The 13907-nt window shown below is 33.6% G+C and overlaps 2 protein-coding genes across 2 annotated transcripts; both read right to left on the bottom strand.

Moving 5' to 3' along the window:
- Positions 1-456: 456 nt before the first annotated feature.
- On the bottom strand, positions 457-1378 carry LOC144559524 (FCS-Like Zinc finger 17-like). The gene is made up of 2 exons (XM_078308577.1): positions 1052-1378; positions 457-793 (listed from the first exon to the last, which is right to left on the bottom strand). The coding sequence occupies exons 1-2, from the start codon at positions 1321-1323 to the stop codon at positions 622-624; spliced, it is 444 nt and encodes a 147-aa protein (XP_078164703.1). The 5' UTR covers positions 1324-1378; the 3' UTR covers positions 457-621.
- A 9332-nt stretch (positions 1379-10710) lies between these two features.
- LOC144559736 (uncharacterized) lies at positions 10711-11854 on the bottom strand. Its single transcript, XM_078308845.1, has 3 exons — positions 11625-11854; positions 11281-11405; positions 10711-11169 (listed from the first exon to the last, which is right to left on the bottom strand). Exons 1-3 carry the CDS (start codon positions 11769-11771, stop codon positions 11091-11093), a joined length of 351 nt encoding a protein of 116 aa, XP_078164971.1. The 5' UTR covers positions 11772-11854; the 3' UTR covers positions 10711-11090.
- Positions 11855-13907: the final 2053 nt, after the last annotated feature.

Below are 13907 nucleotides of genomic sequence, written 5' to 3'. Positions count from 1 at the left end.
AGATTTCCATCAAGATTTTGAACCTGCAACCTCATGTCTAATTAATTAGTATATGAAAAAAAATTGTGCAAATGTTACTTGTCTAATGTTGAAAATCACAGTCAACACACAATCATATTTTTGAAGATTATATGTTAATAGAACCTCGATTTATATTAAAGATAACTAGTTAAGTAATTATAGTTACAAAATATCGGTAAAAGAAAAAATATCGATTTATATTTTTGAAGATTTCTTAATTATAGTTAAGTAATGAAGCGCGGCTGGGCTCAAAATATTCTCTTTTTTTTCAATTTCCCCCCTCCATTTTTTTATATTAGTTTAATCAAGTCTGTTATCCATTACATTTGTAAACAAGCAAAAGTCAATTTCCTCAATAAATTTACTCTTAATTACGTGCAAGACTCAAATTAAGATGCTGCCTTCCTTTGTCCGGCATTTTAATAGAAAGAAAAAAAATCCTTTACGGCCGGACCTGGTTTTACCAGATTTATATATATAAAGAAAAAACAGACAACTTCTCCAAACGACTCAAAAGTTTGAGAAAAGTACAAGAAGGAAATAAACAAAAAAAAAAATTAATTAACTACTCAAAATTTCATAATTTATCATAATGGCCCTTCATGTTACAAGTAATCTTCCTTTTCGACGCGTTAATGCTTGAACACTTGATTCCCTCAGGCGACGATAATGGAAGTGGTCACGATGCGCCACCATGGAAATCTCAAGCTCATTCCTTTTGTCCATCATCATCTTTTGATCCCGGCATTCGACACCGCAAAATGCTTGTTCCCTGTAAAACATATGAAGAGACAAAATTTTGAGCCCTTTCTTTGTTAGAGGTACAGAAGATGTGAAGGAAAGAAGCAAAACTTGAAGAATTCTTGGTTCAAACATATGACTGTAAGAACTTAAAAGCAAATGGAAAGGAATATTTTGGAAAAAAAACAAAAACAAAAATTATTGAACTATAAAAGAAAAAAAAATTGGCAAGTGAAGGACACATTTCTTAGAAAAGGGGTGAGGATAGCTAGATATATTTTGAAATTACCTGTACATAAAAATATCCATTTGCAGTTTCAACTCCTTGTGGCAAAGAAAGCAAAACTTGACGAATGCCGGCGTCTCACAACTCTTATCTCTTGAATGACCACCGACAGTCGATTTCGTCACAACCGGAAAAATGCGAGTAGGAGTCTCAATAAGAAGTTGAAGCCCGACCAATTTCTTCTCTAACTCCGAGCTGGATTTCGAGTTTTCTTCTTCTCTGATGGTCTCATCATCTCCTGCTATGTGAAAAATGCTTCTTTCTCTTGGAAGCATGTTATATATTATCTCAGAAGATCGATGGAGGCAATAGGGGAGAAGAAGAAGGGGAGAAACACGTATAAGATTGGGTTTGGTCGGTTGTATTGTTGCTTATTTATTAAGAGCTCACGGAAAAATTAATTCAACACCTGTTTCACATGTAAGTCTGTAACACGGTATATATAAGCTTTATATATGCCTTTACTTTGTTGTGACTCGGCTTAGATCGGCTACAGCTTAATCAAAGGAATAAGGACAATATAGCTGCAAGCCGAGCGGAGCCGAATTGCTAGACTTCAGCTCTTTTTTATTTAAAAAAAAACAACTATTTTATTGAATCCAAATCAGCTGTTACACAGATATGTTGTAATCCCTGTCTAAGGTAACTGACAAATGGCTTCATCTGCACTCTGAGAGTAATTAAAGCGTGTGGACCCACCATATGTCTGTGAAATCAAAAGGACTATTCAGTAGAGGTAACAGAGAACCCGAACTGTCTTTTCCCTTCGAACTCGGTTGCTAAAAATCGAGAAATTTCCTACAGGCTTACCCCCAAAAACGAAACAAGAAATTTAATGATTGGAAATAAAATAAAATAATAAAGCAAAAGAAGTTCAGAGCGCGTGGGCGCACTTTCCACTTTCATAGCCGAATAAAATGATTAAAAAAGGACGTGATATTATGTTTTGTTCTCTAGTTTATTAATGTCAGTCACAAGAAAGAATGTCTTTCATGTAAATAATTTTTGTCACAGAGAAATGTTTGTCCGATTTTGACTGTACCTGTTTGAATTCATGTCGCTATAAAACCGAAATTGAGCTTGTTGTTCAAATTACCATTATTATCTTTTTAGAATATAAGTGAGCTTAGATATCATGCTTTGTTGAAATTTCAGGGTGTGGCGATTAGACTTGGTACTGTATTTAAACTTGAAAAAGGAAACCTCGGTTATTTTTGAAATTTTCAATTTATTTATCTAAAGAAATTAGTTGGACCTTAGATGCCAATTAATAACCATGTATTCTTTTCAAACCCCATGAACCTTTTTGTTCATTTTTTTTTTAAATTTACCTTTCTATTCGATAAAAAAATATATTGTAATTTGCAAATGGTCTATAAAAATTGGCAATATATTGACTGACTTCAAAAGGTCATGTCGAAATTTCTATTGATATTGTATGAGTATACAAATTTCAGTATTATCAATCTATTTTGTGAACCAGTGTTTAGTCTATTGATTAAAAAGAAGTTCGTATTAGGGATTGCGAGTTTTGAATCTCGATTAATATTTTTGTGAATATTTCATTGGAAGACTTATTATCTTTTAATTTATTTATTTTAAAAAAAAAAGTAACTACTGCAGTTGACATTAAACTAGGAATTTTTTTATAAACCATAATTAATAAATGAAAATTTACTAAATCAGTATGATTACTTCTTTTTTTTCAAAAACCATAAAGACCGAATTGGCAATTCAGTCTCATCATTTTTTTCACTTTTCCACAACTACGGCCACAAAAATTCCTTTTTTCTGAAGACCGAAATAAGCGTTTGGTTTTACCCCTTTTTACCCCAGACCGAATGGAGCATTCGGTCTCCAAAAAATTCCTCATTCTATTTTATTGTGGACCACCACTACTCCTAGGCAGCCACGTCATCCCTCTGTTAAATCTAGTGTATTGACAACACCCCAGTGGGGCAGCCCATGCCCGGTCCGCCCGTGCCCGCTGCCCTGGGGTACCCGTGCTCGAGCCAAGGGTATAGGCGGGTACACGGGTATAGGCGGGTACACGGGTATAGGACGGACCGGACCCGGCATTTAGGGAAAATACCTAGCCATACCCTGACCGCCTTACCCGTTTACCCGTGCCCGTGAGACCGTGCCCGTGAACCCGTATACCCGTGTACCCTTACCCGTTTATCCTTACCCGTATACCCTTGTACCCTTACCCGTTAAAATTTGAATTTCAAATTTTTTCAAACAAAAAAAGAAAAAAAAAACCGAACCGGACAGCCCTACCCCTCAAGGGTACAATGGGCACGGGTATAGGACGAGCATAGCACGGTTTTTGAAAATAAAACCCTGGTTGCCCGGTCCGAGATACCCGTCTACCCGTGATACCCGTGCCCGGGTATGCCCGGCCCGCCCTGCCCCTACCCGAGAGCAGTTAACTAGTTAAATCTACCAATGAGAGGGATATTCAATGCAGGGAAGCTACTTTTGGAAAAAGATGTATACTTACAAAATGACGTTAATGAATACTAGTGATATTATGTGGATCTAAATTAACCATCATCTATGACCTCTACATTGAAACTATCTAGTGACATTTTAGAAAGTTTACAAAAAACTTGACTTATACAAATATGGTACTGTTATAAAATAATTCATAATATCAGAAGTGAATATAGTTAGATTTATGTTGTCGAAATGATATTTTTTGTACACATCGATCATTAATTGTATGAAAAATGCAAATCCATTTAAGGAAATGTTTTCATATATACTAAATAACTTAATAATTTCATTACCACGTTCAATGTCAATTAAACTAATTTTTTATTGTAATTTTATTTTTTAAACGTATTGATTGATTGAAACTAAAATACGTATTATTAAATTATTACTTGGTGCAATTTTGATCCTATAATTGCAGTATAATAATTTCTGTTTTATCATAACAAGGATGTGACAAAAAAAATTGTTCTTCACCTTGAAAACTATCATGTTTTTATTTTTAATTTTCATGTTTTGGAAAACTGTTTTAATCACCGCTCTTGCCAATTAATTTTCATGTTTTGGAACACATATGCTATCTCATGTCATTGGCACAAAGAATCACATAATATCAGCATTAAATTGTTCACAAGCGTTCAATGAGGTTGATTGACATCACATCACATATTGCTTGTTGCTTAATCGACACGTCAGTTGTAGCAATGATAAGACCGAAATGGTCATTCGGTCTAGAGGAAAAAATATAGAGACTGAAATAGTCATTCGGTCTGGAGAAAAAAAAAAACGTTTATAAAGAGAAAAAGTGAAAAAAAGAGTGAGACCAAATTGCCAATTCGGTTTGGAGAAAAGCAAAATGGGGAAATGACAATTCGGTCTTTATGATTTAAAAAAAAAAAAGTAATTATACTGATTCAGTAAATTTTCATTTATTAATTATGGCTTATAAAAAAAATCTTAAACTAACTAGAGAACAAAATACCATGACCTCCATACTATAAGCATTCGAGTGAATTTTAATATCACACATCAGAGAGAGTGATGTTTTCTATTTACTGGTCAACTTGCAATGTCCTTATTTTAGAGAAAATCCAAACATTTGATGTGACATAAAATTGACATGAATATTAGATTATTAGTAGATTCTTCGTAGTTTGTCTTATAGTCGTATGCTTGTGTTTTATTTTTATTTTTAAGAAAGACATGTTTTATTTAATTATTTATCGATATAAAGGTTTTACTAAAGGAGAAGCTAGTAATTACAGACCCACAGCTTATCATTAAGAGAATAAATTCATTTAGCATAAAGGATTTAAAATATATACCATAAAATCGGGGTGGATCCATGTTTACAGTAGGGAGCTCGACCCCCATATTTTCCTTTTTTTTTCAATTAATTATAATTTTGAACCATATTATGTTATATTTATAATATTACAATTTTCAAAAGAGTTCAAAATTGACCTCTAAACTCTAGTGACAAAGACACATAGTCTCTAATATAAAAGGTTATGAGTTTAAAATCTAAATAAACGAAATTATTTATTATAATAATAAAAATATTAAATAGTTGGATGGTTTGATCTTCAAATATTTTACAAAAATTACTTATTATGACCCTAGCTAATAGGGGAACGTGGGCCAGGCTCCCTTTCCCTGTCCCTTACTAATTGTAACCGGATCACTTAAAAAGACTAGTGTGTGTTTTTTTTTTGATAAAAAATAAGAATCAAATCCCTATTTATATATTGATAAGAGTACGGTTACATCAATTATGTAACTTCCGAAAACAAAATAAGACTCAATGAAGAAATGAGTAGAAAACAAAAATAATAAAAATAAAAATAAAAATGAGGTAAAATAACTAGCTATTTAATCCTAACAACAGAAGTAAAATGCAAAGAAATTATTATAAGCCGTAGTTGCAGATAGAAGTTGAAAAGGTTGAAACTGCAAATTGCAGTGTGCATCTACGTTGGCAATAGTTGTTACTCCTCCCGGTTCTGTGTTCTCTCCTGCAACTGGTACTCAGTGACTATCTCATGTACCAGTTGTTCCTTTTGCTTTGATATGTCTCTAAATACTCTCGTGCATCTCTCACGCCATATAACAAACTGTGCTATCAGTAGGATGGCTCTGGTCTTTGGATTGTAATTATTTTCAGTTATTTCTCTAATTGCCCCTGCAATTGGAATTGTCGTGCATAGGGCTTGTGCTGTCTGGGTATACACCTGAACTGATACCGGGCATTGTTCAAATAAGTGCAGTACCGATTCTGAGCTGTTTTTGCATAAAACACATCTGTTGACCATGCTCCATCCACGTCTCATTAAGTTGTCAACTGTTAGGATCTTATTTAGTACCATCAGCCATGCAAAGACCCGCACTCTCGGCGGCACCTTTAACTTCCATATCCTGTGAGTGTCATAGTGTGTTGTAGGTGTATTTTTGCTTGCGAAATATGCCGACCTTACTGTGAATTCACCCGTTGCTTCCCATCTCCATACTGTATTATCGAGTCCAGTTGTCAGTGTTATCGGGTCTGATTGGATATCATTTAAAAATCCGGTAAGCTGTTGTGATGCCTGTTGTGACAATGCTTGTCTGAACAGTTGACTTATATCCTGAAACGCCATTACCTGTGCTAAGGTAATATCTGCATCTGTTGCAAACGAGAACAACACATCGTATTGATTTTTCAAAATACCCCTTCCCCCAATTGTGATACCAGAATGATATAGTGTTCCCAATGCCCGGTACTCTAATCACTGAAAATTCAAAGAATTGCCTAGTGCCTTTTAGAGTTGAGTTAAAGAATGAAGAGCGTGGTACCAGGTTTTGATTACCAGATGTCACATTGAAAATGGATTTCCATAATCGCTGTTCCGGTTTCGCCCATTGCCAATACCATTTGGCAAGCATTGCATCATTGAAGACTCTGAGGTCCTTGACTCCCAATCCACCGAGCTTTTTTGGCATGCATACTAATTTCCAATTGGCCAAATTCATTTTCTTTATATCCTGTGATACTCCATGCCAAAGGAAGTGTCTTCGCCTTTTATCAATTTCACTGATGATTGATGCCGGTAGCTTGAAGGTGGACATGTAATATGTGGGTAGGGCCGACAGTACCGCATCAATGAGGGTCAGACGACTCGCTATGGATAAGTGTTTTGCGGCCCACCCTTCCAACCTAGAGTTGAATTTTTGGATTAGAGGAGAGAATGCAGTCTTGTTGACCTTTTTGTTTGAGAGAGGCAATCCAAGATATGTGAAGGGGAAGATGCCCAGTTTACAACCCATGGCCATAGATAGCTGCTGTCCCATCTGATCTGTGCCTCTTGAGATGAGTAATTCAGATTTGTGAAAGTTGACCTGTAGTCCTGAATGCTATCTTAAGCATTTGAATCTGTCTCAGTTCTGGTTTCAGGAAAAATAGGGCATCATCGGCGTAAAGCAGACACGGTTTCATTCCTTGATATGGCAACTTGATGGCACCATTAGCCGTCAATTTTTGGAACCAAAAGACTAGTGTGTTGAAACACCATTATGTAAATTTGCTCTATATTCATTTTTTTTTCTGGTAAAGGTCGAGGGGCGATTTGGGGTGAATTAATCACAAAGCATCTGTACAGAGCTGATTAAAAAAAGGTGTTCTATCACTATTATGACCTAACTAAGTGCTTAACAAAAAAAAAATTTCAATTGCTCAATATTCACTGTTGGAATTTCAGATGTATCGACTACATAGTGTAATGTTTCTGAATTATTTGGCTCTTGGTTAGATCACCCCTTGGATGGACGGAGAGGACTGTAAGCTGCACTGGGACTCGTAGAGTCATCGAATGGTGATGTGCTGTTGAAAATGAGAATTGCTGAAGAGATATGAATATTTTCTTTTATTAATTTTCTCTGTTACAATGGTTTTCACTATGAAAATCAATCTTTGATTTAGTAGCAAATGCAATGCCAATATGTCATTCGTATAAGAGATCGTAAGTTCAAAATCGGATGAAAAAATTCATTATGGATATTAAATAGTTGGATAGTTTGAGTCTTTGACTTTCTACTTTTATTCGAAAATCAATGGTTTTTGCTATTTATAATTACATGACTCATATAACATTTGGTACCTATTTCTATTTATGGTATGCATTGTTATCAGTGTACCAATACCGTTGCCTCTTTTTTCCTAAATTGGGTATTAAAGTTGATTAATAATATATCTTTTGATTGATGATGAATTATATTCTTAGATCAATTCTTATTTCTCAACATGTGCAGATGGCGCATAATACATTGCGGATTGGACAATGACCGTCAATTGTCCATTGCGGCCTACAAAGGCAGAGTCAAACTTTTTGACTATGGAGATCAAATATGAATAAGAGTCAAGTATATAAAAAAATTTACAACAAATGGAGGTCAATTTCACTCAATTTATATTATTTTATTCTAAATTATTTTAAAATATATCTCGCGTAGATGCCATGCTGTATTTTATATTTTGGTCTTATTAGAATTTGCAATTATATTTTGGTCTTAATTTTGGTAGCTACTTAAAATTTGGACCTAATTTACTTAGTCTGGTAAAAATAATTACTTTTGGTAAAATAAACTAATTATTTTGGGATATAACTAATTTTGGTACAATTTGATATTTATTTTGGTCAATAACTAATTATTTTGGGATATAACTAATTTTGGTACAATTCGATATTTATTTTGGTCAATAACTAAATTTGATACAATTCAATATTTATTTTGATACAAATCTAAATCATAAATTCTAAACTCTAAATCATAAACCCTAAATACTAAATCCTAATCCTAATTTTACACCTAATCCTACTCTTATTTCTAATCTAAACTAAAAATTGAAATTAGAAAAGAAGAAGAAAATTACCCGATTCGAAGGGATTATGAACCAAATGAAATTGTGACAAAAAATGAAACTAGCGGACACTATTTATAGGCCTGAGGGGTGGCCGCATCCCCTAAAAGTGGTCATGGCCGCATTTTGTAGAAGCGGTCTAAAAATCTGACCGCTTTGCCTAGATGCTTCTACAAAAATCTGGCCGCTTTGCCTAGATGTGGCCACCTATAATGTGGCCGCTTCTGAGGGATGCGGCCATGACATTTTTTTAATTTTCAAAAAAAAAAAATAGTGTTTTGATTTATTATTTTTTGAATTATGGTATATTTAAAAATTTCGGCGAATGGAAGGGAAAGAAAACGGAGGTGAAATTGAGGTATAATTTCAGCAACCTTTTTTGTACTAATTTCCACTTTCAATAGGAGTATAGAGAAAGTGACTTATTTCGCCTCATAATTATTTTCTTTTCTTTATACGCTCTGTTTTGGAACACAGATTAAGTGAATTCTTCGTTTTCACGCAACGAAGTGCAAGAATATTGAAGCACTATTTATGACGGGAACCATTATTCGGAGAACATTAATTTGTTGATTGTTATAATTTTCGTCTCTTGGCTTTTTACACTCACCGTCACCGAATGCTCCAGATATAATTGAAGAGGTAAAAATAGAAAATACCAACGCTAAGCTGACAAAAATTTGGAAGTATCTGCAGGCTTTTGGAGATCCAACAGAAAAGTTTCGAATTCTTTAGTGTTCTTAGAGACCTTTCGTTTGTACATGCTTGTTGTTACTAGGAGTAAATAATAACGTACCATTTACTTTTGACCTATGTTGCATGGATACGGATACGAGTATCGTATCGGATATAATACGGATACGACAATTTTCAAAAATCTAAGATACGATACGTCTATTGTATATATATATATTATTTTTTATTATTTTATATATTGCATTTAAAAAATTATAATAAGTCTAATTTACTTAATAAAGTTTAAAAAAATTAAAGGTTTAACATAAGTTTAGAATAAATAATATAGTTTCTGAGTTAAAGCAGAAAGCAAACTTTGGCGCAATGGTTAGAAATTTTGACCTCAAGCTAGGCTTCCCCAGTTCGAATCACGCAGAGGGATGAAAAATTAAGCTGGTTCATCGCGGTTCACGCGTGCGGGCGGGCGCGGCTCACGGGTACGGACCGTGGTTCATGGCGCTGATGGGTTGGATCCGACCGTATCCGCACGTATCTAGACGTATCCAGCAGTTTCAACGGAGTATCAGCGACCGTATCGACTGAGTAAAGATACGCTACGTAAGCGGATACGCCAACTGGCGTATCCGACACGTATCGGGTGCATATCCGTATCTGATACGCATGCGATACGGGTACGGAGCCCTAGACAGCGTATCTGGGTAACATAGCTTTTGACAGAAAAAGAAGAAGAAGAGTACATGTTTAATTAATTGTTGTTAGCAGATATCAAAACATTAATTTCCGAACTGCCCAAATCGAATGTTAAAGAAAAAGAAGAAGAAAAGTACATGTTTAATTAATTGTTGTTAGCAGATATCAAAACATTAATTTCCGAACTGACCAAATCGAATGTTAACTTAAAGGGTTAGGTGCTTTTCCGTGCTTGGAACAGCGACAAAATCTCTGCTCTATAATTTAAGAGGGAAACTAAAAGTGAGACTATGATAATTTGCATAGCGCATATTAATCTTTACTATGAATTTATATCTTTATTATCAGAATTTAAATAGTTATCTAAATAGTTTGAGATAATTTCCACATGAAGATGTAAATCAAATTATATATATTTTTTTAAATCAGTAAAAATCACTTGATATAAGGATTCTAGATCATTCAAAAGTAGTGTCATTCTATCTATCTCAAATAAAATAGTAAATAACTATAAAAAAAAAGTAACATTTAGTATGCAAGTATTTTTTTTATATAGAAATTATATTGAACAGTTCAGATCAATTGTTTGAATTTTGAAATGGAGATATTGATCCACAATACTTGTCAAAATGCTATGTATATTACCATTGCCTCTCTCAGTCGACATTTTGATAAGCAATCCCTTGAAAGGACCCATGTCGCATTATCCCCAAAGCTCTAGCTTCTAAACCAAAACATTTCGATAATAAGACCACGAATTTTTCTTAATATAAAAGAAAAACTATGAACTTTATGCTTTGTATGATCTAAACAAAGCAACAATCTAGTCACAAGTACTGGAAATACTAAAATGGTACAATTAAGTCATATAATAAGAACATATATGTATTTACAATTTTAAACGCACTTAATTTATACTAGTCATTCCAAACAAAAGGGAGTCATTTAAATTTTTACATTGCATTTACAATTTTACACCTTCAATCACACAATACACAATAAATCAGATAAATCTTACACGAGATAACTCTATTTCTCTGAAAAATATCACACTTTTTCCCATGAACTTCATTTTCTTCAAGGCATGTTAATAAGTTATAGTTTGAATTAGTCGTTGCTCGTCATCTACGGGCAAAATCATGCACTTGCACATGGAATTGAAAGGGGGAAGGGGACTAAAATTTTGCACATATGAAAATTTACACTGAAATCAAATGGGTTTTAATTCTTTTTCTGTGGAAAGATGAAAATATATGGTACTTATTATTACGATTTCATCTTCTGATATTGTGCTGATAAAACTGCACCTGCATCCTTTTGTATATGTCGTAGGGTGCGCGCCTCTCTGAATAAATTAAAAGTAGTTGTTAAGAAAGAAGCATGAAAATTTTAATAAGAGGGAATATAAGACTGTATATTAATATTGAACGAATTTAAGTAAAAACTGTTGTTTTACCTTTTATTGTTAGCTAGTTGTAGGTCTTCATGGGTTAGTCGTGGACCTTCGTCATACCCTTCATATATTTGCTCTCCACTTTCATCTATGTAACCAACTATTCTCATTGCTTTATCTTCATAGATCTGTCATTTGCAACACATTTTGATCAAATAAATACAACTGAGAAAGACAGCAAAGGGAAATTGCCAATAAGAAAAAAAAATTACCTGTTTTTGGAAAGTTTTGGTCAAAGATACAAATTGGTTAACTTATCAACACAATAACTTGATTTTTGGCAAGGTATAATTGCAAGGAAAATATGACCTTTTAATTGTACAGACAGGTCAACAATTGAGACATACCTTACTAGCAGTGGAAGAGAAGATAAAAGGTTTGATCACTTTCTTTGGTTGTACATGGCAACGCGTTGGAAGCATGACAACTTTGATATAAGATTTAGGTGTCGCTCTAGAAACAGTGAAACAAGGAGAGGTACACCTCAGAGCCATGGATTCCAACTAAAAGGATAATGAGAGATGAGAGAAAATTAACAATGCAATTATTGGTTGGGGGAGGTAGTGTTTGAATTTGCCTAGTCATTGTGCTTAAACAATGATTAAAATACGGCTAAATATTAATTGCAATCCGGATTCTCTGAAGTTAATGCACCATTTGAATTTCAATCCAACCTGTACGATAAGAATACGAACCAATCTGTCCTAAACCGGTTGCATGGGACTCTTTTAAGATGCGTGCTAATATATAACGAACGGATCAGATTCAAACTCTAAAGTTGAGGTAACTTGGGTGATATGAATTCTAAACATTGGGGGGAGATCCTTAATGGATCCACAGAACTCTTTTGATGACTTTGTATTTGTTTATTAAGGTGTCATCTGATGAAGTTTTGTTTTGTATATTCTAGGAATCAAGGGTTACTGGCTGAATCTCCTCTTTTTGGCGTAATTGTCTTTATGCCCATGAAATTTACTAATTCCAATTTTGAGCATCAGGACTTATTTTTCCAAACAGGAACCATCAGGACTTCGATTAATCATATTTGCCAATCACAACTTGAGACTACATACTTCTCTAACTATGAGTTTAATTAATTAACCATTTCATCATCATTTCAAAATTCAAATAATTATCCAAATGTAGGTTAAGGATAGTGAAGACTCAACTCAGCGAATATGTTTGAGAAGAATGATAAAAGAGGAAATGGTTCCACCAATTAAGTCTTCAACAATATTTTATGCTATTTATATATTAAACTAAAAAAAAGAGTAACATGAATATTTTTTTTATCAAATATGAATAAGAAAGTTAATTAAGTTTTGCTTAATTATATGAGAATCTGGATGAATCTCAGGTATTGATGGACAGAACTTATATATTGAAGTTTTCATGGGTAAATGTCACAATTGCAAAAAGTTTAGATGGGCAATTGTATACGAAATCGTAAGTTGTTAATATCTGTGAGGACATGGTTCATGGACTAAGTATATGAAAAAAAAAAAAAAAATCCTTAAAGAGCAGAAAGATGTTATAGTTCGTAGAAAATGTGAGAGTAGAGCTTTATTTCTCTGAACAAAACATTGTCATACTCTTTTTTTTGAAACTATCATAATAAAAAAAAAAAAGTATGACAATGTTTTGTTCAAATATAAAGAACTAGAGAACAAAAATAATAAAGAAATACGAAGTTTAGTTTTTGTGTTCAATAAACTAAAGCAGGAGCTTGTTGCATTTAAACTTTAAAGAGCTAATTAATGGTTTCCATTAGGGCTGCAAACAAATCGAACCGAATCGAATTTATTTCAGTTTGAGATTAGTTTGAATTAATTTCGAACTAAGTTTGGTTTAAATTAATTTTGAATCGAATTTTTTACAAATTCAATTTCGAATCTTTTACAAACTTTTTTACAATAAAGAAGAGTGATTGTAGTCGCAAAAGCGAGAGGTGAAAGTCGTCTAAGGTTTTAGAACTGAGAGTGTGGGTTACGACTTATGAATTATGATTTATGGCTAAGCGGCTTTATGATTTAACTTTTAAATCATCAGCGAACATAAGTTATCAACGGAAATCAACAGTTCACGTTACTTGAATTGAATTTCGAACTATAATAGTTCGCAAACCTATTTCGAACGAATTACCAGGTCTAGTTTGAATTTGGTTTAAATTAATTTTGAACTATTTCAAAATGAATTTTTTACCAACTTTTTCGAATCAAACTCGAATCGAATCACGAACTACGAATTTTTTGTGCAGCCCTAGTTCCCATAGACCAATTTCATCGGTGCCCGATACCTTCATTAAACTAAAAATAATGCCGAGTGCAAACAGTTGTTCTTGGGTAGGTTTATCTTATCTCATTGACAATAACATATATTATTTACATAGCGCTTTCTTTGTCACATGACTCACATCCCACGGCCTTCACACCTTTCGTCGTATACGACTATATTAAGGCATATGTCAGCACCATCACATCTCAAAGTCATTGTTGTTATCTAGATTCAAAGAAAGAATCGGTTTGTTAACTCTAGGTGATGAATATTGTTCCAATTAATTAATCCAGTACCAGAAGATGTAACGAATGAAATGATTTCTTTTGGAATCCTTGGAAATTAAGCTGCAAATT

The sequence above is a fragment of the Carex rostrata genome, chromosome 9, assembly GCF_964058835.1.
Source record: "Carex rostrata chromosome 9, lpCarRost1.2, whole genome shotgun sequence".
NCBI classification, from domain to species: domain Eukaryota; kingdom Viridiplantae; phylum Streptophyta; class Magnoliopsida; order Poales; family Cyperaceae; genus Carex; species Carex rostrata.
This window is presented reverse-complemented; position numbering and strand designations above follow the sequence as displayed.